Genomic DNA, 22,869 nt, shown 5'->3' with positions numbered 1-22,869 from the left:
TAATCTCCGCCGCGATACATGACGGGTAAAGAGCCTCCGCCGGGAGCTCGCCATTTTCTGCCGGGAAAGGCGGGAAGGGAGCGAGTGCACCGACAGCGTTACCCCGCGACCCCCCCCACCCCCTCAACGGTTCCAGCGTCACCGCCAACCGGGCACGCAGGTAATGGCAGTGTGGGGCCGGGGGTTGCTGCCCGGTAACGGCGGTCCGGGAGAGGAGGGAGAACGGAGGGGTCGGATATAGGGGGGCGCTAGCGCCGAGGTCGTCTGAGGAGACGCTTCTCCCTTAGTCCCGCCTTCCGTCTGCCGCCAACCGCTGGTTGGCTGCGGAGGGCGGGGGCGCTGATTGGCTGAGATGCTGTGAAGAGGATAGGTCGAGAGGTGCGTCCGCCTAGAGGGAAGACTCGGCGGTACCTCCCCGCTGCTGGTAGCGTGCGAGCTCGTTGACTGAGCGCCGTCAGCCAATCAGCCGGGCGGTGTACGTGACGCGGCGTGAAGGCTTCTAGGAGTTGTAGTCCGAGGGGACTGTGGGAGGGTGGGCGAGGCGAGGCGAATCCCCTGGCCCAGTGTCTCTCCCTCAGCCCAGTGCCCACCTTAACCCTGAGGTCGAGGGGGTAGCCCCCTCACCCCCCACTGAAGGGGGCTGAGGTCCGACATGGGCAGCTGGCCACCCCTCGGCCGCTAACGGCCAGTCTCGCCCTTCACTCCCCGGCCCTGGAGCTGACTCTGGCCTTCTCCCCCCTCAGCAGACTCTGACTGTCCGGTATGGCCCGTACCAAGCAGACAGCTCGGAAATCCACTGGTGGGAAGGCGCCACGGAAGCAGTTGGCCACCAAAGCTGCCAGGAAGAGCGCACCTTCCACGGGGGGTGTGAAGAAGCCCCATCGCTACAGGTACCGGGGTCGATGTCATCCCCAGTGGGCAGGGGTAATGGCAGACCCTGGGGGCTCGGGGTCCTCTGCCCACGGCCACAGGCCCTGACCCGGCTGCACAGGTGGCTCGACACAGAAAGGGTGCAGTGTTACAGACAAGAGCGATTTTGATCACGTTAACTGCTGAAATCCCTTGCAGGCCCGGCACAGTGGCTTTACGGGAGATCCGGCGATACCAGAAATCCACGGAGCTGCTGATCCGCAAGCTGCCCTTCCAACGCCTGGTACGGGAGATCGCGCAGGACTTCAAGACCGACCTGCGTTTCCAGAGCGCTGCCATTGGGGCGCTGCAGGTGAGACCCCCCCCCGTCCCACACAGTGCCACGATACCTGAGGGGGTGGAGGAATATCAGGGCCACGTTAAGTCTCCTCAAAATGTTCCCTCTTGAGTTAAACCCCTTGTAAGTCTCCCCCTCCTTGAGGCTGCGGTTCTCTCCCGGCAGGAGGCCAGTGAAGCGTACCTCGTGGGCCTCTTCGAGGACACCAACCTCTGCGCCATCCATGCCAAAAGGGTCACCATCATGCCCAAGGACATCCAGCTGGCGCGTCGCATCCGTGGCGAGCGGGCTTAGGGCAGCCAGTGCCAGGTGGTAGGAGAGATTTGGGGTGGGGTGCGGGGGGGGGGGGGGGGCGTTTTGGGGGGGTGAAGGGGGTGTTTCTCCTGCTCCCGTGCGTAGCAGCTGGGACACGTCACAAGAGTTGACTCTGTTCACGACATACAGGCAAAAAACCAACACATGACTTCCGAGGGGTTTATGAGACTTTTGGGATTTGTTTTTCCCCCTTTTCTACACTTTTTCTCTCTCCGAGCTGCAAAAAATATATAGTGGGGTGGGGGGTGGGGACAGTTTTTGAAATCCCTGGTTTTCTACACAAACCTGGTGTATTTTTGGGGGTGGAAAGAGGAACTTTGGGGCTTCAGCTTCTTGAAGCCCCCAGGCGGGGACAGCTCCGATTCCTGTTCCTTTCTCCTCTGCTCCCAGTGGAGGGGGGTGAACTGTGGTCTCCCCTGCCTTGTTTCCCCTTAGTGCGTTCGAGCTTTGTACTGTCTGCGTTTCTCTGCCCCACGGTGACAACGGAATAAAGAAAACCCATCAATGTTCACTGTATCCTCCTTGTTTCCTTCCTAATTAATCCCAGCCCTGCCCATCTCTGCCACCTTCTTCTATAATAAATAAATTCCCCACCTGTGCCCCAAAACTTGTGGTTTGGAGGGTGACTCGGGTGTAGGGGGCCTTAATTTGGGGTCTGGAGTGGGGGAGTTCCCCTCTCCCTTTCCCTTTTTGGGGAGATTCGAGGGGGGGGAAGCACAGGGCCGGATTACCTCGGGGCGCTGATGTGATTGCTCCTGACACCCAGGTGTTAAATTTAGAGCCGGGGCAGCAGCTCCCCCACCCTGAGCCACCCTAATTGGGATTAGGGGGCCAGGGGGCAGGGCGGGCACCTGAGGACGGGGTGCCTTCCCCCCCTAAAATGGGGTAGGGGGGGCCCAGCCCTCCCCAAAAACCCCAGTGAGGGACAGCCAGAGATTCTCTTGAAAAAATGGAGATATTGGGGCATTGCTCCTCAAAAACTGGCACTGGGCAGGGTGCTTTTATAGAGAGATATAAAATATTTTTTTTTATATAGATATAGGGTTTTTAATATAGATACATTTATAAATATATGGTGTTATATAGATATATTTTATAGAAATATAGGTTACTCATATCTATATATCTTTATGTAAAAATGTATATTTTATAATTTTCCATAAGTATAGATAGGATTTTTTACATATAGATATGATTTTAATATAAACATATATAATTTTATATAGATATAAAAATAAGTATATAAATGTGTTCACCCATTGCATTTTTCTCCAGAAACAGGGAAATCGGAGCACTGCCCCCCCCACCCCTGTGGCCCCGCTGGGCTGGGAGGAGTGTTAGGGACCCCAAAAAAGCCAATTACCAGTAACGAGGGTAACAAGCAGCTGCATTTTGGGGCCACTTTCCCTGCCCCCCCCCCCCCCAATTTGTTAGGGTTTAAGTAGGGGTTCAGGGTTTGGCCTCACCCCAGGATTAAAATCTTAATGATTTGGGAACAGCCCCAGGGCTGGGACACCCTCCCTGTTGCCGTGGGGTGTTTTTGAGGGGCTGGGGCAGCCCCCAGGGTGAGCTGCAGGCTGCATCTGTGCTGCCCCCTGGCCCTGGCGCACACACACACGCGCACACATGCGCGCACACACACACACACACACACACACCCCCCCCCCCAGCACGGAGATTAGGGTTAATCAGCCCCAAATCCCCATGTCTGAAAAACAAACTAATCATCCCGATTTCAACACTCTCCTCCCAGCTGCTCAGTGGCTGGGGGGGGGCCTGCTGGGATGTGAGTGAGCCCCATCGGGATTGGGGGGTGGGGGGGAGGCCCTGCAGGATTGGGGGGGCCCTGCTGAGCTGGGGGACTGTGGGGCCAGGCTGAGTTTGGGGGGGCTGCACTGGGGGGGGTTTCCTGGTCCCCCCTCCTCCTCCCAGCCCCCCCTCCAATGCCAGCCCCCCTCCCCACCCCCCCAAACGCTGCATCCCAGTTGGGGGCCCCTGTGTCCCCAGCACCCCGCTGTCTGTTCCCATGTGTCCCTGTCCCCGGGGCTCAGACGTGGCAGCTGTCTCTGGGATTAGCTCTGGGCCCCATGGAGAAGGGGGGGGATGTTCTGTCCCACCCCCAGAGGGACCCAGGTGTCTGGGACCCTGCATCCCCCTCCTCGGGACAAGGACCCAAGCAGCCGGCCAAGCCCTCCCCCTGCAGCCCCCCCCCCCCCCCCAGACCCCCAAAGTGACCCCAGGGAGGGGCCCCGACCCCCCCTCCGAGCTTTGCAATGAGTGCCTTCCTTTGCCTTAACGAGCTGGGGCAGTGGTACCACCAAATTACCCAGCCTCAATCACCACCCGGGGCATAATTAGGGGTGATGAGGTTTGTTATTAATGGGGGTTTGATGGGGGGGGAATGATGAAAACCACTCCCATCCCCATCAGGTCGTTAATTAAAAGCAGCTCATTACCTCCCCCCCTCCGTTAATGGGGTGGGGGTCCCTGCCTGGGTCCCCACCCCACCCCATGCAAGGAGTTAGGGAGTGGCAGCAGGACCCCCCCCCCCCCCCCCCCCCACACACACACACACACACACACACACGCTGTCCCAGGGAATGAGTGTTAATTGCCGGCAGTGGTGGATTAACAGGGGCCAATGTCACCCCCCAGGGATTAGTGGCAGTGTGGTAGTGTGTGACATCACGCTGGGCCCTACTTAAATCTCCCCCTGCCGCAGGGATGCCTTCCCCGCTGCCACCGCCACCATCACCATCGCAGGTAGGTGCCGGCCCGCGGGGTGGGGGGACATCTTGGGGTGTCCCTGAGTGGGACCAGGGACATTTGGGGTGGGGGACAAGCCACTGGCTCCGGCCCCAGTTCAGGCAACCCAGGGTGATGTCCCCTGGCTTGGGGACAAGCCACCAGCTGTGTCCCTTGGTATTGGGATGGGGTGGCCAGCCCTCGGGAGATGTCCCCTGGCTTGGGGATGGGCCACCACTTCTGTCCTCGACTGAGGGAGATGGTCACCAGCTCTGGGGTGACATCCCTTGGACTGTGGAGAAGTCACCACATCTGTCCCCAGCTTGGGGACATGGTCACCAGCCCTGGGGGGGATGTCCCCTGGCTTGGGGACAAGGCACCGGCTCTATCCCTTGGCTGAGGGATGGCGGCCAGCTTCAGGATGGCCTCCCTTGGCTCAAGGACAAGCCACCAACGCTGTCCTTGGCTCAGGGACAGGGTTCCTGGCCCCAGGGTGACGTCCCCTGGCTTGGAGACAAGCCGCTGGCTCCATCCCCTGCCTTGGAGATGGGATCTGGATGCTGGGGGTGACCTTCCTTGGCTCAGGGACAAGCCAATGGCTCTGTCCCCAGCTGGGGGATGGAGTGATCAGCCCTGGGGTGGCCACCCCACCTTGGGGACAAGGTGCTGGCTCTGTCCCCAGTGCAGAGATCGGGTCCCCATACTGGGGACAGGTTTTGTCCCCAGTTTGGGGACAGGGTGACCTGCTCCAGGGTGTCCTCCCCCATCATGGGGACAAGCCACCACTTTGGGGACAGGGTGATCGGAGTGGCTCTCCCCCTGGCTCGGGGATGGGGGGGGGGGGGTGTGTGTGATGTCCTGGCTGGTGCTCTCAATTGGGGACCGGGTGAGGGTCCCTGTCCCTAAGGATGTCCCTGTGCTGTCCCCCGCCAGTGCCAACCGCATCCCTCTGTCCCTGCAGCACAGCCCGTGCACATCCTACCTGGAGCCCGGGGGGACCGTGGGGCGCACAGGTAGGACTGGGGGGGGGTCGGGATGGATCCTGCACCTGTCCCGGGCACCTGTCCCTGCCGGGCACCCCCTGTACCACACCATGCTGTGGTGTGTTGTGCCATGCCACACCGTGCCATGCTGCATTGCACCACATTGTGCTGCACTATGCCATGTTGTGCCATGCTGGGCCATGGTGTGCCGGGCTGTACCAAGCCATGCTGCACCATGCCGGGCTGCACCATGCCATGCTATGCCGGGCCGTGCTGTGCCACGGTGTGCCGTGCTGTACCATGCTGTGCCGCACGGTACCAAGCTGTGCCATGCCATGGTGTGTGCCATACTGCACCATGCTGTGCTGCATGGTGCTACACCACATGGTGCCATGCTCCACCGTGCCGGGCGTGACCCCCCCCACCATGTGTCCCTCACAGCCAGTGCCCAGCCCACCTCAGCAGCACCGAGGCCTGGCGCAGAGGGTCTCACCTGGAGCATGATGTCCTACATCAAGCAGCCCCACTACGCTGTCAACGGGCTGAGCCTGGCCGGGCCCGGCATGGACCTGCTGCACTCCGCCGTGGGGTACCCCGGTGAGCCCCGGCACCAGGACGAGCTGGTGTTTTCCTGGGGGGGATGTGCATGAGGGTGGGATGCACGGAGGGGGGCTTGTGTGGGTTGCACAGGGGGTTTGCACGGGGGATTTGCATGGGGGTGGGTTGCATGGGGGGTTTGTTTGCATGGGGGGGTTGCATGGAGATTTCACGCACACTCCCATCCCGGCTTCCACAGTGCAAGATTCCCCTCACACCCCCGATCCTGCCTGCTCCTTGGGTCCCATCCCCATCTTGGGGGGGCTCTGGTGAAGCCAGGGCGTGTGGGGGCCACTCTGCCCCCCACCCACCCTCCCTGTTGCTGCAGCCACGCCACGGAAGCAGCGCCGGGAGCGCACCACCTTCACGCGGGCACAGCTGGACATCCTGGAGGCTCTCTTTGCCAAGACCCGCTACCCCGACATCTTCATGCGCGAGGAGGTGGCCCTGAAGATCAACCTGCCTGAATCCCGTGTCCAGGTGAGCACCGGCCCCACTGGCATACACAGGGGACGTGCATGGCCTCGTGTGCACAGGGAGGATCGTGCATGGCCTTGTGGGCACAAGCAGGGGACATGCATGGCTCCACATGCACGGGGATGGTCGTGCACTGTTGCGGAGGATCCACAGGGGAAATCACGCACAGACCAATGTGATCAAGTGAAGTCCATTTACTACAACTTTTAGCACAGTTATATACCTTATGCGCTTGTGCACGTGCCTTATACAATACTCTAATTGGTCCAATACCCCGGTTCACACGACACTATCTTATCCTCTATTGGCTGTGCAAGCTTCTTCACGAGGTGTCCAGCGGTTACTTATCTCATTCTTCGGCATCCAGGAGTTGTTTGTCAGGCTCTTCTTATCTTCCTTTTTCCCAGCGTACAAGGACACAGCGTCCTTGTCTGCTCCTGCACTTTGTAAACTTATGCTTCGTTCCCACCTAATGGCTGGATTGCTCACATGCCCTCGCCCAGCCAAGAAATCCTCAACAGTGCACAGCCCTGTGTGCGTGAGCAGGGGTCACACATGGCCTCACGTGCAGAGGCAGGGACAGCTGGGCTGGATGCACCAGTGCACACGTGCAAGGGTGCTCACATGGATGCGGGCACTCAGGAGCGTGCAAGGTGCAGTGCACGCACCTGCATGCCCAGGGTGCGCAGCTCTGTGCTCACACATGTGTGTGCAGGCACAGGGATGCGATTCAATGCAGGCACACACATGCGCATGTCCAGGGGGTGCAGTTTGGTGCATGCATGTCCCTAGTGCACACACACACATGTGCATGCAGAGGGATGTGATCCGATGCATGTATGCATGTCTGGGGGATGCAGCTCGTTGCATGCACGCACAGCCCGCGCCTCAGTTTCCCTGTGCCCGCAGGTCTGGTTCAAGAACCGCCGGGCCAAGTGCCGGCAGCAGCAGCAGCAGAGCAGCGGCCAGGCCAAAGCTCGCCCCGCCAAAAAGAAGAGCTCCCCAGCCCGGGAGGCAGGCACCGAGGCAGGGGCAGTTGGCCCCTACAGCCCCCCACCCACTGCTCCCGCCGGCACCCCCAGCTCTGCTGCTGGTGCCACCATCTCCATTTGGAGCCCAGCGTCCATTTCACCCGTCCCCGACCCATTGGCTTCCTCGGCTGCCCCGGGTTTGCCGCGCTCGGCGCCTTTCCCCAGCACCTACAGCCAAGCCACTGGCTATGGTCAAGGTTATGCTGGCTCGGCCGCCTATTTTGGGGGCCTGGACTGCAGCTCCTACCTCTCGCCCATGCACCCGCAGCTGGGGGCCCCCGGGGCGGCCCTCAGCCCCTTGGCCACCCCCGCCATGGGTGCCCACCTGGCTGCCTCGCCCGCCAGCTTGGCGGGGCAAGGCTACGGCACCGCCGGGCTGGGCTTTGGCCCCGTCGACTGCCTGGATTACAAGGACCAGGCGACCTCCTGGAAGCTCAACTTCAACGCTGCCGACTGCCTGGACTACAAGGACCAGAGCTCCTGGAAGTTCCAGGTCTTGTGAGGGGGAACTGGCTCCAGCCCCACCAACGGTGCTTGAGACACCCCCCCCCCGGCCGGCACAGGCTCGGTGGCAGCCCACGCCACACACTCCTGCTCCACGGGGCATCTGCATGACACGGAGCATCCTGGCACGGAGCATCCCTGTGGCATGGACCAGCCCCATGGTACAGGGCATCCCCACAGCATGGGTTATCCCCATGGCACAGAGCATCCTTGCAACACGGCACAGCCCCCTAGCATGAACCATCCCCACGGCACAGGGTATCCCTGCAGCATGGACCAGCCTCGCAGCACAGGGCATCTGCATGGCACGGAGCAGCCCTGCAGCACGGTGCATCCCCACGGCACGAGGCATCCCTGCAGCACAGAGCATCCCTGCACCATGGACTATTCCCACAGCACAGGGCATCCCCATGGCATGGGGCATCTGCATGGCACTGAGCATCCTGGCATGGAGCATCATGGCATGAGGCACCCCATGGCACAGAGCATCCCTGCACCATGGACTATTCCTGCAGCATAGGGCATCCCTACACGTGGCATCGCCATGGCACAGAGCATCTTTGCAACATGGCACAGCTCCACAGCATGGACCATCCCCATGGCACAGGGCATCTCTGTGGCACGGGACATCCCAGCGGGACAGAGCATCCCTGCACCATGAACTGTCCTGACAGCACGGTGCATCCCTGTGGGATGGAGCATACTCATGGCACGGAGCATCCCTGCACCATGGAGGATCCCTGCAGCAGCAGGGACTATTCCCATGGCACGGAGCATCTCTGTGCTATGGAACATCCCCGTGGGACATGCAGCGGGGTGGGACCCCATTCCAGCTGGCGTTGGGAGTGTCCCTGTCCCCTGCTGCACCCCAACCCCCATCCCCCCTGTAGCTTCATCTTCCCCACCACCATCCTGTGCAGCTTGGTGTGGGGCTGGCAAGTGCACAGAAGAAGGAAAAGGCTTCAAAAAATGAAATTATAATTAAAAAAGTGGAAAAGAAGGAGGTGGTGTGCCCTCTGTCTCTCTCAGTAATGCCAGCAGTTAATGAGGGGCTGCTAATGAAGGGCTGCATGGAGCAGGTAGTGAGCTGGGCTGAGGGGGACCCCAGTGTCACCCCATCCTGGGGTGAGAGACCCAAACCTCCTGCCCAGAAGGGACCCAGGCATCCGGACCCCCCCCCCCCCCAGGCACCCAGTGGCAGGGGGGACCCAGGCGTCTGGCCCTGCAAAGGGGTCCTGGCCCCCGTTTAACTCATCCCCCCACCCTGCCGGGTTATTTTTACTGATCTAATTTAGCAAATGAGGCGGCTCTGGCTGAGGGTGAATTAGAGGGATTAGGGGCTGGGTGACAAATTGGTTGGGCGATGGTGGGTGACAGCTGCCCATGGGGTGGCTGCTGCTGGCTTCAAGTGTCCCTGCGCCCCCAGAGCCCCCCCCGTGCAACCCCCACAGAACCCTGTGCACCCCTATGCACCTCTTGGCACCCTTCTGCAGCCCCATAGAACCCCAAGTACCCCTCTGCACCCCCATAGACCCCCTGTGCACCCCATGTGTGCCCTTTGCACAAGGGTCCCAGTCCCAGGGGACACCTGGGCTTTGGAAAAAGGAGGACACACACACACACACATTTCCCTTTAACCCACATTTCCCTTTAACCCCTAAATCCTCCCTGAAATGCTGTCATAAATCCATTAGGCGCTAATCTGGTGATGCAAGCAGCCACGTGGGGCCCAGAGTGGGGCATAAGGGGATGCTAGGCCTGGGGGGCTGCGCTCATGGGGGACAGGCACTGGGGGGCCCTGGTTTTGCTGGGGGGGGATCTGTACACATGGAGGCCCCTGGGAGTACCCTGGGAGGGTCTGTGCAGATGGGGATCCCTGGGGGTGCCCCTGGCTTGGTTGGAGGGGTCCCTGCACATGGGGGTGCCCTGAGGGGGGGTTGTCTGTGCACATGGGGGTCCCCCAGGCATGGCTGGGGGGGGGGGGTCCATGCACATCAAGGGGTCCATGCACATGTGGATCTGTGCACCTGGGGTTGGGGATCTGTGCAGGTGAGGATCCCTGAGGGTTCCCCAGGCTTTGCTGGGGTGGGGGGTCCCTGCACATGGGGATCCGTGCACTGGGGGCAGGGGGCTGTGCAGCTGGGGGTCCTGCCCCCCTCCCCGGGGTTAACCCAGGCCCTGCCAGCAGGTCTGCAGGCGCTGGCTGGGCAGATGGAGTCTAATCCGGGCTGAGCCGGGGCGGGGGGGGCCGGGGGGGGCCCGGGGAAGAGGGTTAAGCCCGGTTTAACAGCCCTAATGAAGGGGATAAGGAGGGCGGCAGTGCCAGGGTGGGGGCTGCATGCGGGCCCCCCCCTCCAATGGGACAGGGATGTGTCTGGGCCGGTGCCGACGCCACGTGGCATGGGGACGCGTTGGCCCACGTGGCCCCTTGCACAAGCCCACGGGCCATGCAGGTGGGTGTGCAACACATGCAGGGGTGCATGGCCTGTTGCACACGTGGATTGGGGGTGCGCGACCCATTGCACAGGCATGCAGGGGTCTGTGGCCCATTGCACACACATGCAGGCGTATGTGGCCTATTGCACACGTGCAGGGGTGCGCAGCCCCCAGTTCTCCCCCCAGGCCCCCGGCACAAGGGAAACCAAAACCTTCTCCCACATCGGACAGGCCCATGGAGCCCATAAAAACAGCAAGTGGAGCCCGTTGCGTCCCAGTGCATCCCAGTGTCAGTGTCTGTGCTCCCCTGGCCCTGCGGTGTCCTGGCGGCTGCTGCTGCTGCTGCTCCTGATGCAGATGGAGACGGGGGGGGGGGGGCACGGGGGTCCCAGTGCAGGATCTAGCAGGGCTGTGGGACCCCAGCTGGTGCCTTGGGGACCCTGATTAGGGCAATGGGACCCCCATTAGCACCATGGGACACCAATTAGTGTCCCAGGACCCCTATGAGGGTGCTGGGACCCCAATTAGGGCAATGGGACCCCAATTAGGGTGCTGGGACCCTAATTAGTGCCCCAGGACCCCAGTGAGGGTGCTGGGACCCCAGTTAGCACCATGGAACACCAATTAGCTGCAGACGACCCTGATGAGCATGCCAGAACCCCAATTAGGGCCATGTCACCCCAATTAGCACCCCAGGACCCCAATGAGGGTGTTGAGACCCAGATAGGGTGTTGGGGTCCCCGGTCAGGGCCAGGCTGAGGAGGGGCTGAGCCCTGACAAGCTCATGGCACGTGTGTCCGCAGGCCCCAGGTGGGAGGCACCGGGGGGGGGGGGGTGTCCCCCTGAAGGGTTCCCTGCTCCAGCCCCTCGACCACTTTGACCGCCTGGAGGGACGCAGCCTCAGCCAGATAGGGGAGGTGGGGGGGCACATGCCCTGTACACATGTGGCATATGTGTGCACATGTGTGTGCCCCCCCCATGCAACCCATCCCGTCCCCCCCACCTTTCCTGCAGTGGTACTGGATGAACTGGGAATTATGGCAGCAGCCAGATGGACCCGTCTTCCTGCTGCTCCTCGGGGGGGGGAGAGAGCGGCATGTCCCCATGTTGCCGAAAAACTCGGAATAAAGAATTTATCAACACCAATTTAGTGTAGATAAGCAGACACTTCTTTATTAACGGCCGGGTGCGTGGGTGAGTCCTCTCAAAAGACCACGCGCACCTGAGCACCAAAATCATGTACCTTATATTAAACTTATTCATTCATATTCATTAGATATCCAAGAAGGGTTATACATATACATTAGATTTCCGGGAAGTTATTAACATATGCAAATGTCCTTCCGCGCAGGCGTGGTGAAGTCTCTGGTGGTCCTCAGTAGCCCTCGGGTGGTCTTCCATAGTCTTCCTCACTGTGTCCGATAGTTGACCTTTCTTATGTGATTCTGCGCAGTACGATTTTACCATCATATATTAGATTTACATAAAAGTACATTCAATGTTAATTCTTGAATTTAATGTTTCTAGTGATTGGCTTTTAGTCTCATTATCTTATTAATATTCTCATGTTCAAACAATCATTGGTTAATCTCGCTTAACTCTACTGATTGGAATTCTCGATAATTAGATTGAGGTGGGAAGGGTAAGGGGTTTCCAAGCAGCAAACTGGTGTCCATAACAGTTTCCTTAGTTCCTTAAAACAAAACACTACCAATCAACTAATCTCTGTCCAAGTTTCTGTGGTTAAATGATTTTGGACAATACTCTAAAGTTCCTTTGTTCCTATGACTACATCTCTAACTTAACATTTTCATGGTTAAATATATAATATGCAATAGATATGTATCGTTTTGTTAAAATTCTTATAATTCTACATTCTTATTAAAATTAAACATGATTAATTCTGATAAATCAATAACAAATCAGTAACACCCAGGGGTCCTGAGCAGGGGTAGGGAATGGAATTGGGATGGGGATTGGGATTGGGACAGGGATGGGGATAAGGACATGCCCGTGTCCATGCCCATGTCTGTGTCTGTGCCCATGTCCATGTCCGTGACTTTGTGCCTGTATCCATGTCCGTATCTGTGTCTGTTCATGTCCATGACCATGACCATGTCTGTACCCATGTCCATTGCTGTGTCCATGTCCATGTGTGTGGGTCCATGTCTGTGTCCATGTCCAGGCCACATGGTGGAGCTGGCGCGGGCACACGGGGTGCTGCTGGAGGCACTGGAGCATCGCTTCTACAGGGGCAGCCAGGGGCTGGGGGGGGGACCCTGACCTGCACTTCCTCTCCAGCCAGCAGGCATGAGTTGGGGGGGGGCACCCAAATGCCAGGGTCCCCTCACCCACCCCCCCCCCAAAAAATCCCACAGCCTGGCTGACCTGGCTGCCTTCCAGCTCCATGTCACGAGTGCGTGGGGCCTCAGCCCCAACCACACCTGGGTCTGTTTCGGGGGTCCTACACCGGCGCCCTAGCCACCTGGATGCATCTCAAGGTGGGCTGAATGCTTGGGTGCCCATCCCCGGGGGGGTGAGGGGGGGGACTGGTGACCCCCACTAGGGGGTGACACCGTGCCTCAGTTTCCCCACCTCGTGTCTTCTGCCATTGCCTCATCCGCTCCCATCCAGGCTCAGGTTGACTTTGCTGGATACAACCACGTGAGCCCCCCCCAGATACCCTGGAACCCCCAGACCCCCCCCCCAGGGCAGCTTTAACCCCTTGGGTCCCATCTCCCCACAGGTCATCTCAGCCACCCTCTCCAGCCCCGCTGTGGGGGGGTCTCCTGAGGTGGGTCCAAGGAGGGTTGAGGGGGGACCCATGATGTGGGGGTGCACAGTGGGACTCCCCAATCCATGCCAGCAGCGCCTGGGGGCAGTGACGGCAGCCTTCGCTGCACTGGACAAGTGGTTGTGTGGCCGGCAGTTGGCGGGGGTGCTGCAGGATTTCTCCTGTTGCCGACCCCCCCCGGGGGACCGGGAGCTGCTGGCGGAGAACATGGCTAACATCTTCGCCAGGGCGGCACAGTACAACAGCCACCGTCCCAGTGACTCAGTGGCTGTGCTTTGCCGTGCCATGACCAATGGCTGCCACAGCTCCCCATACCACCAGCTCGTGGCCGTCAACAAGGTGGGGGGGGAACACGGGGGGGGATGACCGTGTACACCACTGCACCCTCCTGTACTCCCTGGTACCCTCCTGCACCCCGTTGTATCCCCTTGCACCCTGTTGCACCCCATTCTACCCTTCTGCACCCCCTCTCACCCCATTGCATCCCTTACATCCCCTTGCACCCCACTGCACCCTCTTGTACCTCATTGCACCCCCTCACACCCTCTTGCACCCCCTCATATCCTCTCACACCCCATTGCACCCTATTGCACCCCCTCATACCCCCTTGCAGCCCTTACACCCTGCTGCCTGGGGGGAGCCCTGAGTGCAGCCCCCCAGACCTTCCTGCAGCATGGGGGGCTGCCCTGTACCCCCAGTTCATGGTGGGCAGCTGTGTGGGAGCTACATCACCCCAAGGCTGGGGGGAACTGCTGGCTCTGGCTCTTCCAGACCTGCACCAAATTTGGCTTCTGTGAGTGCTGGGAAGGGGGGGGGTCGGGGGGGGGGTGTGTCAGCCATTCCCACCCCCCCGGTCTGCAGACCCCAGCTGCCAGGATGCCACCTGCCCCTTCTCCTGCTTCCAGATGCTATGGGCACAACTCAGCCTCTGTGCTGATGTCTTCGGCATCGCCCTGGCACGTGTCTGAGCTGCCATCACCTTCACCAACACCTTTTATGGGGTGGCGCACCCCAACACCCGCTGTGTCCTCTTCGTTAATAGTATGGCATGGATTGGCATGATGCGGAGTGCCACAGCATTGCACGGCACAGTGCATTGTGGCACGGCACAGTGAATCGTGACACAGCATGGTGCAACATGGTGCAGTGCGTCGTAGCACGGCATGGCACAGGAAGGCACGGGCCACTGTGGTATCGCATGGCGCAGCATGGTGCATCATGGCACATTGCATCATGGCATGGCACAGGATGGCATGGGGTACTGTACGGTGCAGAACGGTGCAGCATGGCACAGCATGGTGCGGTGCATTGTGGCACGGCACAGCACAGGATGGCACAGGCCACCATGGCATTGCACGGCACAGCATGGCACGGTATGTTGTGGCACAGCACGGCACAGCATGGTGTGGGGTGATGCATTTGGGGGTGACGTTTTGGGGTGATGTGGTGGCAGGGTGACACTTTTGAGGTGGCGGAGTGACACTTTTGGGGTGATTTGGTGGCAGGGGTGACACGTTTCAGGGTGACATGGTGGCAGGGTGATGTGGTGGCGGGGGTGACACATTTCAGGGTGGCACAGTGCCCACTGCCTGCAGGTGCGCTGGACCCCTGGCATGTGCTGAGTGCAGGGGGGGGCCGTTTGGGGGTGCTGATCGCGGGGGCCTCCCACTGCGCCGACATGGCCCCCACCCACCCTGGGGACCCCCCAGTGCTGAGGGCTGCCCACCAGGTGAGTGGGGCTGGGGGGACATGGGGGAGGGGGGTACATGGAGGGGGGGCAGCCCAGCTCATCCCCCACTATGCCCGCAGCGCATCACAGCCCACCTGGCAGTATGGCTTGCCCCCCCAGCCCCCCTGAACCACACCGGGATGGGGGGCCCGGGGGGGGGGGGGAATGGGACCCAGGTGTCCTTTGCCCCCCCCATGACCCCTGGCCACTCAGCCATGGTGGGGGGGGCAGGACTCAGGTGTCCTGACCCCCCCCATTTCACCCTATTCTTCACTATGGGGGGGACCCAGGCGTCCTGCCCCCCCAAGGGGACCCCTGACCCCCGTGACCTCCATGACCCCCCTCGGCATCCTGCCCCCTATCACTCCTCCGAACCCCCAGGGGGCGGCACAGACAGGGGTGTGTGGGCGTGGCTACGACTAGTGGGCGGGGAAAGGAGGGGTGAACCTTGGTTCATATCACGTGATGCGTCCAAGATGGTGGCGTTGAGGGTGGTAGGTGGTACCTGCCGTCACCTTGGAGACGGGGGTGGCAGGAGACCCCCCCCCCCCCCAGGGCCCCCCCTCCCAAGTGACAGTGGGGCGGGGGGGACCCCAGGAGCCCCCGGGGTTCGGGGAGGCCCTGTGCCCCCTCCGCGGGACCCCTAAGACCTAAAGGGGGGGGCAGGCCTGGGCAGCTGCCCCCCCCCCCCCCCCCCCCCGAGCCTTTCTCCCCCTGCGACCCTCCCTCCCCCAGGCTGGGGGGTGGGGGGCACCCCCGGAGAGCGGGGCCTGGCGTGGGGGGCGGGTCACCAGCCCCCCAGAGCGCAGGCAGAAGGACGAGGTCCAGCCTAGCCATACTCCCCCCCATTGGGGAGCAGTTTTTTGCACACCCTCCACCCCCGCTATAATTAAATCCCGATGTGTTCCCCCCCCGCAGCTGGCGGCTCCTGTGCCTGTTGGGGGGGGGGGGGGAAACTGAGGCAGGGGCTGAGGCAGCCCCGCTCCCGCCCCACAGTTTCTGGGGTGTCAGGGGGCTCCTGCCCTACACCCCGGCAATGCCAGGGGGCGGCGGGGGGGCTGCTGCAGCGCCTGGGCCAGTGGTTCTACGAGGTGGACGTGGCAACAGCCTGGGGAGAGTGGCTGCGGCAACACTGGCTGCGGCGACACCGGCTGTGGAACAGGAACGCATGTGTGGGGCTGGGTCGGGCCTCCCCCCCCGCTGCCCCCCAACTTGTGGAGTGGGAGTAGAGAGGCTGGGTCGGGCTCACTGCTTGTGGGGTGCAGGCAGAGGGGTGGGATTGGGGCCCCCTCTGCTTGTGGGGCATGGGTGGAAGGGTCTCTCTCAGGTCACCCGCGTGTGGGGCACAGGTGGAGGGGCTGGATTGGGGCCCCCCCTACTTGTGGGGTGCAAGAAGAAGGGCTGGATCCAGCCCCCCAAGTGTGGGGCACAGGCAGAGGGGCTGGGTCAGGCCCCCCACTTTTGCCCCCCCCAGGTACCATGGCTTCCTCAGGGACGTGTACAGGGACAACGTGGTGGCTGCCATCTTCACCCTGTCCTGTGGGGGGGGGGTCAGGTGAGCCCCTGCCCCACTTTGGGGGTGTCCCCCTTCCCCCCTGGGGGGGGGTGGCCCTCACCTTGATGCCCCCCCCCCAGATTTGAGGGGCAGGAGCACTGGATCCGGCTGGAGAGCTGCTGGCGCCCTGAAGTGCTGCGCCTCCGTGACATCCCTGTGGTGGCCCTGGACCTCAGCAGCTCCCCCCTCACCTACAATGGCTTGGACAACCTGGGTGAGCCCTGGGACACCCCCTCCACAACCCTTTAGGAACCCCTCCCTGACCCTCCTCCTGCCCCCCCAAAGTGCCGCTGACCTGGCTGCAACACCTCGACCTGAGCGGGTGCCCCCACCTTGACAACTGGGCTCTGGGGTGACTGCACATCTTTAGGGACAGCCTGCAGAAGCTGTCGGTGGCCCGCTGTCCCCACGTCACCGAGAGGGGTCTGGCCACCCTCCACCACCTCCAGTGAGCAGAGGGGATGGGGGGACTGTGGGGACCACCCTCCCAGTGCCAGCTGCCCCCCCATCTTTGTCCATTCTCCCCCCAAGGGAGCTTTGGTGCCTAGATGTGGCAGGGGTGCGGGCGCCCAGCCCAGGGCTGGTTTGTATCCTGCTGGAGGAGATGCTGCCGGGCTGCCAGATCCTGGGCATGGACCTCAGGGACAGTGTAGGGACGGGGACACTGACACCATCGGGAGGGGGAAAGCCCCCTGCCTGAGGCTGACGGGGTTTTAGGGTGCGGAGGGAGCCAAATTGTCCCCCCACCCCGGAGAATTAAATGCCTGGTGGCTGCGTGCTGCCTCTCCTCCCTCCGTGGATTTGGATTTTTTTGGCAGTGATCAATGAGTTTCTCTGCTTTTTGCCCCATTTCAAGAGGTCCCAGACCCCCCCCAGGGTTCCCAGCTTGAAACCGGCTGCTCTTGTGAGCGTTTTTGGGATGATGACACCCGGTTAACGGCCTCATGGAACCAAGGAAGTGCCTGCTAATCCCCCCCCCCCCGGAGTTTAGTACCCCCTGAGGGGGTTAATCCCCTTGACGTGCGGAAACCAGACTCCACAGTCAGTGAGATTGTAAAGTAGGTATGTTCATTCAGCGCTGGGCAGCACGGGGGGTAGTCCCACCAAACTCGTGCGCGCGCGACTCGGCAGTTCGCCTCAAGTTTATACAGTCAGGTATTACATATTTACAATACGCCTATACATATGCATGACCTATCCCCGCTCCATATTAAAATTAGCTCCAAGAGGTTATTTCCATAGTCCCCTCCCAACTGCGCCTGCGCAGGGCCTCTTTATGGTAGTCGTCTGGTGGTCGCAGAGATGAAGATAGATGACTCCTCTTCGTCACCGCTAGTAACCTCTTTCCATGCGCAGGCTCAGTGATTTCTTGGTATTCACCCAAGCTGCAAGACCCCCCTTTATTATGTCTACTGAGATTCTTTGACTCCCCTTGTCTCACCCTCTCCAGGGGGTGAATTCCCCCCTTGAGGGGTTTAATCCCTCCTCAAGGGGGGGTTAATCCCCTCCAAAGGGAGTTAATTCTGCCTCCAAAGGGAGTTAATCCTCACAGTGGGGTTAATTCCTCTCCCAAGATGGTTAATTCCCCCTCTGAGGAGATTAATTACCCCCTCAAGGAGTTTAATCTCCCCAAAGGGGGGCTATTTCCCCCTTCCAAGGGGGTTAATCCCCCTCTCCAAGGGTGCTATTCCCCCCCTCTGGGGTATTAATCCCCCCGGGGAGGGGGGGGGCTGTCCCCTTTGGTGATGCACCCACTGAGCAGCCGAGGTGGGTGCGCACACCTGGGTTTATTTGTTGCGGGGGTGGGATATGTCACTGTTCAAAGTGCTTGAGGGGGTAATGCTCCCCATAGTGCTGCAGGTGCTGTTCCAGAGCTGCCCGCTGCCGTCGCAGGTGAGGCGGCATCTCCCGGTAACCGTCGGAAAAGAGGAGCTCGGGGTTAGGCTTCAGCTTCCGCTCCGCCTGCCCGAACACCTCCATCACCTGCAAAGCAGCGTCAGCACCTTTTTCTCCCCAAAATCCCAGGGCTCCCTCCCCCAAAATCCCCAAGGGAATCACCCCGTTACCATTTTGCGGGAACTTTTGTGCCAGCCCTTCTCCTCCTCCTCGTCCCACCAGCCCCGGTTCAGCATATAATGCCGCAGCCGGGAAATGGGATGATCCTGTTTGTCCCAATAATTCACCTCGTCCACCGAGCGGTACGCCGAGCTGTCATCGCTGGTGCTGTGGTGACCGATTCTGCCGGGGGGGGGGGGGGGGGGGGGGGGAATAAAAAAACCCCAACCTTAAAAAGGTGGTTTTTGGGTGCGTGCATCCCTCACTTCCCTCCCTGGTGTTACCGGTAGGTCATGGCTTTGATGAGAAAAGGCTGGTTCTCTGCCACGGCACAATGCCAGGCTTCTTTGGTGGCGTTATAAACGGCGAAGACGTCGTTGCCGTCCACCCGGATAGACATCAGCTCATAGCCAGGGCCGCGCGCTGCTGCGGGGAGCGGGGATGGGTTGGGGTGCAAGCCCCAACCCCCCCCCCCAAAAGCCCATGTCCATCCCCTTACTGATGCCATCGCCCCGGTACTGCTCGGAGGTGGGAGTGGAGATGGCGTAGCCATTGTTACGGCAGAAGAAGACAATGGGACACTCGAGGGTGGCAGCAAAGTTGAAGCCGGCGTGGGTGTCCCCCTCACTGGCTGCCCCCTCCCCAAAATAGCAGATCACCACCCGGTTGGCATCAGAGCGCTTGATGGCGTAGGCAGCCCCCATGGCTGTGGGGAGGGAGGGGGTCGGGGGGGGAATGGGGAGGGAGGGGACACAGGGTGGGGGATGGGGCACCTTGCGGGATTTGGGTGGCCAGCGGGGACGAGATGGTGACGAAATGGCGGTCATGGCAGCTGTAATGGACTGGCATCTGCTGGCCTTTGCCAGGGTCGCTGGTGTTACCGTAACACTGTGCCATGAAGAGGTCCAGGGGGTAGCCCCAGTACATCAGCACACCTGGAGGCGGGGGGGTGAGGGCACACACAGCCAAAATTGGGGACAGCTCCCCCTGAGCCTGGTGTCCCCCAAATTTGGGACCGCTCCCCCTTACCTGCCTCCCAGTACTGCCCTTAAACCAAGTCAGTGTCGTCCAGTGCGGCCGCGCTGCTGACGTGCATCCCCTCCTCACCGTAGTTGGTCATGTAGAAGGAGATACGGCCCTGGGAGGGGAGGCATGGTGTTTTGAGGGGATGGTCCCTGCTCTTGGGGTGTCGTCCCCCCCGTGTGTCCCCCTTATCCCTACCTGGTGCTGGGACTCGTAGAGGATGCGGTCCATGGTGTTGAGGAGCGTCATGGTCTTGTAGAGCTTCAACACCAGCTCCTTGGGCAGCTGCGGGGGGGGGCAGGGGGGTTTTGGGGTGCCCCCCTGGGAAGCAGGGTGTGCCCTGCACCCCCTCCAAACATGCGGTGTCATGCGGTTTGCTCTCGTGTCCATGGGGTGTTGTGTGTGCAGGGTGTCCCATGTTGGAGGTGTCGTGCGCCTGGATGCGGCGAGTTTGGGGTCCCACATAGACAGATGGCATGTGTTTGGGGTGTCATGTGTGGATAGCACATGTTTAGGGTACTGTGTGCCTGCTTGTTACATGTTTGGGGTGTCATGTGCTTGGGCAATGCATGTTCAGGGTGTCACAAGCCTGGCTCTGGCATATTTGGGGTGTCATATGCTGAGACATAATATGTTTGGTGTGTCACATGCCTGGACATTGCATGTTTGGGGTATCATATACCCAGACATTACATGTTTGGGATGTCATGTATCCAGACACTGCATGTTTGGGGTGTCACAAGCCTGGCTGTAGTGTGTTTAGGGTGTCATGTGCCCAGACCTTGCATGTTCGAGGTTTCACGTGCCCAGACCTTGCATGTTTGGGGTGCTGTGTCTGGGTGCCACCTGCATGGGTGCGGGATGCCCTGTCCCCGTCCCCTTTTTGCCCCCCCCCTTCCCCCCCCGGGTCTGACCTGGGGGTCCTCGTCGGGGCTGACGATGTGATCCTGCCAGTCCATCACCCGGTAGATGGGGATGTCCGAGATGACGTTGGGTTGGATGAACTCCAACCGGTCGGCGAAGTCGGCCGAAGCGCCGGGGAACTGCGGCTTCTCCTCCGGCGAGGGGAACTCCTGCCGTGGCAGGGGACGGGGACGGGGACAGCGGGATATCCCCCTCCGTGTCCCTCCACCCCACCCCGGCCCTTGTCCCGCTTCCCAAAACCCCCCCAAAAGGGGCCCCAGGCACCTCCCTCCTGCCCCACCCCCTGCAGGGCCAATGACCGGGGAGGGCGTGGGACGTGGGGACACGGGGACGGGGTGGTGGGATGTGGGGACCCGGGGACAGGATGGAGGGAGGCGGGGACAGGCCGGTCCTCGGTTCCTCCCCCCCGACCCCGGCCCCGGCCCCACTCACAGCGGTGCTGAGGCGCCGGGCCGGGCCCGAGCCCGGGATCCGCAGGAGCCGCCAGCGGAGCGCCCGCCAGGCCACCATCGCCGCCATCTTTGCTGAGGGGCGGGGCTTCGGCGCCGGGGAGGGGCCGCCACACGAGGGGCGTGGTCAAGCGGCGGGGCGCGGCCTCGGGCGCCGGGGAGGGGTTGAGATTAAAGGGGCATGGACTCTGGCGGAGGGGTAGTATTGCACGTCAACGGGGCGTGGTGAGAAGGGGAGTGGGGCGTGGCTACGCGCCGCGGAAGCGGCGGCGAAGGAGGAGGAGAAGGAGATGAAGATGAAGATGGCGATGAAGATGGGTGTTGCTTGCGGCATTTCTCCTGCGAGCAGGGGCTGCTTTTGCGGCCCGACGGCTCGGCCGCCTTCCTGCAGGGTGAGCCGGGCCTCGGGGCATCCCCTTAACCCAGCCCCTGGCGGCGGGGTTCCCCCCTCATGGGCCTCTACCGCGTTCCCTGTTCTCCCGTCGGTGACCGCGCTCTTTTCTCCGTTCCCAGGCGACACGTCGGTGCTGGTTGGACTCTACGGTCCCGCGGAGGTGAAGGTCAGCAAGGAACTCCCGGATCGGGCGGCGTTGGAGGTGCTGCTTCACCCCAAGGTGGGGCTGCCGGGTGGGGGTGTCCCCATCCCCGGAGGGTGCCCGGAGTGTCACCGACCCCGGCTGACCACCCCCCTCCCTTCCTCCTTCTCTGGTCCCTTCCGCAGGCGTGATTGAGCGTAGCCGGGAGCAGCTCCTCCGGCGGACCTGTGAGGCTGTGGTTTTGGGGGTGCTGCATCCCCGCACCGCCATCACCCTGGTCCTGCAGGTGCTCAGCGACGCCGGTTCTGTATCCTTGGGAGATACGGGGGGAAAGGGGGTGGTGTGCGTGTGTTTGGGGGGGGGGGGTTGGTGAGACAAGGGGAGTCAAAAGAATCTCAATAGAGATAATAAAGGGGGGTGAAAGATGATGTTTAGCGCTTACATTGTTGAAATTAGCTGATGTAGAGACAGTCCTTGATAAGAAGCAGGAGCAGGCCCCGAGAGCCAGCTAAGACTGGTCTTGCGGCTTGGGTGAATACCAAGAAATCACTGAGCCTGCGCAAGGAAAGAGGTTACTAGTGGTGACAAAGAGGAGTCCTCTATCTTCATCTCCGCAATCACCAGACGACCACCATAAAGAGACACTGCACAGGCGCAGTTGAGAGGAGACTATGGAAATAACCTCTCGGAGCTAATTTCAATATGAAGCGGGGATAGGTCATGCATATGTATAGGCGTATTGTGAATATGTAATACCTGACTGTATAAACTTGAGGCGAACTGCCGAGTCGTGCGCGCACGACTTTGGTGGGACTACCCCCCGTGCCGCCCAGCGCTGAATGAACATACCTACTTTACAATCTCACTGATTGTGGAGTCTGTTTTCCGCACGTCATTGGAGCTATGGTTGTGTTTGGAGGACCCCCCCACTTTGTCCTTAACACCCCCCCCAGATGCTCTCCTGCTGCCTGAACACTGCCTGCATAGGGCTGGCTGCTGGACACAGGGCTGCCCCCCTCCTCCCTCTTCTGTGGCGTCACCTGTGCCATCGACCCTGACAGCAGCATCATCCTCGACCCCATGACCTGGCAGGAGCAGGTGAGCCCTGGGGGGGGGGGGGGGAATTCCCAAACCCCCTCAGCCCCCCCTGAACCCCGTGGGCTCCTCCTGACATGCACACCCCACCCCCCATTCTCCACAGGAGGCACGTGCCATCCTCGCTTTCGCTATCGACAGCTCTGAGAAGAAGGTGCTGATGACCACCACCAAAGGCAGCTGCTCCATAGAAGAGGTGAGGGGTTCAGGGACCCTGGAGGGGGCTTTTGGGGTGCAGGACTTCCCCCCCCCCCCTGTAGGGGGCTCTCCCACCCACCACAGTGTCCTTGCTTCCCCTCCACCCAGACGCTGTAGTGCCTCGCAGCAGCCCAGCGCACCACCGACACCATCTTCCAGTTCTACCCCAACTCCATCCAGCAGTGATACTCCACGTCCTGATGCCAGGGACCCCCC

The 22,869-nt window shown here is 61.0% G+C and overlaps 5 protein-coding genes across 9 annotated transcripts; 4 read left to right on the top strand and 1 right to left on the bottom strand.

Moving 5' to 3' along the window:
* Nucleotides 1-38: 38 nt before the first annotated feature.
* On the top strand, nt 39-2,033 carry LOC126037479 (histone H3.3A). The gene is made up of 4 exons (XM_049797802.1): nt 39-160; nt 747-890; nt 1,069-1,222; nt 1,373-2,033. The coding sequence occupies exons 2-4, from the start codon at nt 763-765 to the stop codon at nt 1,499-1,501; spliced, it is 411 nt and encodes a 136-aa protein (XP_049653759.1). The 5' UTR covers nt 39-160; nt 747-762; the 3' UTR covers nt 1,502-2,033.
* Nucleotides 2,034-4,228: 2,195 nt separating this feature from the next.
* On the top strand, nt 4,229-8,297 carry LOC126037476 (homeobox protein otx5-like). 5 transcript variants are annotated; one of them, XM_049797796.1, is made up of 5 exons: nt 4,229-4,285; nt 5,229-5,280; nt 5,692-5,847; nt 6,176-6,327; nt 7,234-8,297. In XM_049797796.1, exons 1-5 carry the CDS (start codon nt 4,247-4,249, stop codon nt 7,855-7,857), a joined length of 1,023 nt encoding a protein of 340 aa, XP_049653753.1. In that variant the 5' UTR covers nt 4,229-4,246; the 3' UTR covers nt 7,858-8,297. The 5 variants fall into 5 exon arrangements, with proteins under 5 accessions (XP_049653753.1, XP_049653756.1, XP_049653755.1 ...); XM_049797800.1 differs by having other exon boundaries at nt 4,270-4,285; nt 5,201-5,280; XM_049797799.1 differs by lacking the exon at nt 5,692-5,847 and having other exon boundaries at nt 4,232-4,285.
* A 6,137-nt stretch (nt 8,298-14,434) lies between these two features.
* Nucleotides 14,435-17,357, top strand: DMAC2 (distal membrane arm assembly component 2). The gene is given in 6 exon segments (XM_049797803.1): nt 14,435-14,462; nt 15,815-15,971; nt 16,293-16,373; nt 16,454-16,587; nt 16,659-16,821; nt 16,905-17,357. Coding segments are annotated over 6 exon segments (732 nt in total). The 3' UTR covers nt 17,074-17,357.
* A 79-nt stretch (nt 17,358-17,436) lies between these two features.
* On the bottom strand, nt 17,437-20,937 carry BCKDHA (branched chain keto acid dehydrogenase E1 subunit alpha). The gene is given in 9 exon segments (XM_049797806.1): nt 17,437-18,356; nt 18,440-18,611; nt 18,713-18,854; nt 18,928-19,134; nt 19,202-19,363; nt 19,458-19,566; nt 19,650-19,736; nt 20,366-20,524; nt 20,808-20,937. Coding segments are annotated over 9 exon segments (1,296 nt in total). The 5' UTR covers nt 20,895-20,937; the 3' UTR covers nt 17,437-18,185.
* A 68-nt stretch (nt 20,938-21,005) lies between these two features.
* EXOSC5 (exosome component 5) lies at nt 21,006-22,854 on the top strand. Its single transcript, XM_049797795.1, is given in 8 exon segments — nt 21,006-21,015; nt 21,058-21,216; nt 21,338-21,451; nt 21,546-21,667; nt 22,314-22,352; nt 22,354-22,458; nt 22,562-22,651; nt 22,762-22,854. Coding segments are annotated over 8 exon segments (732 nt in total).
* Nucleotides 22,855-22,869: the final 15 nt, after the last annotated feature.

This window comes from Accipiter gentilis, unplaced genomic scaffold, assembly GCF_929443795.1.
Source record: "Accipiter gentilis unplaced genomic scaffold, bAccGen1.1, whole genome shotgun sequence".
In the NCBI taxonomy this organism is placed as follows: domain Eukaryota; kingdom Metazoa; phylum Chordata; class Aves; order Accipitriformes; family Accipitridae; genus Astur; species Astur gentilis.
This window is presented reverse-complemented; position numbering and strand designations above follow the sequence as displayed.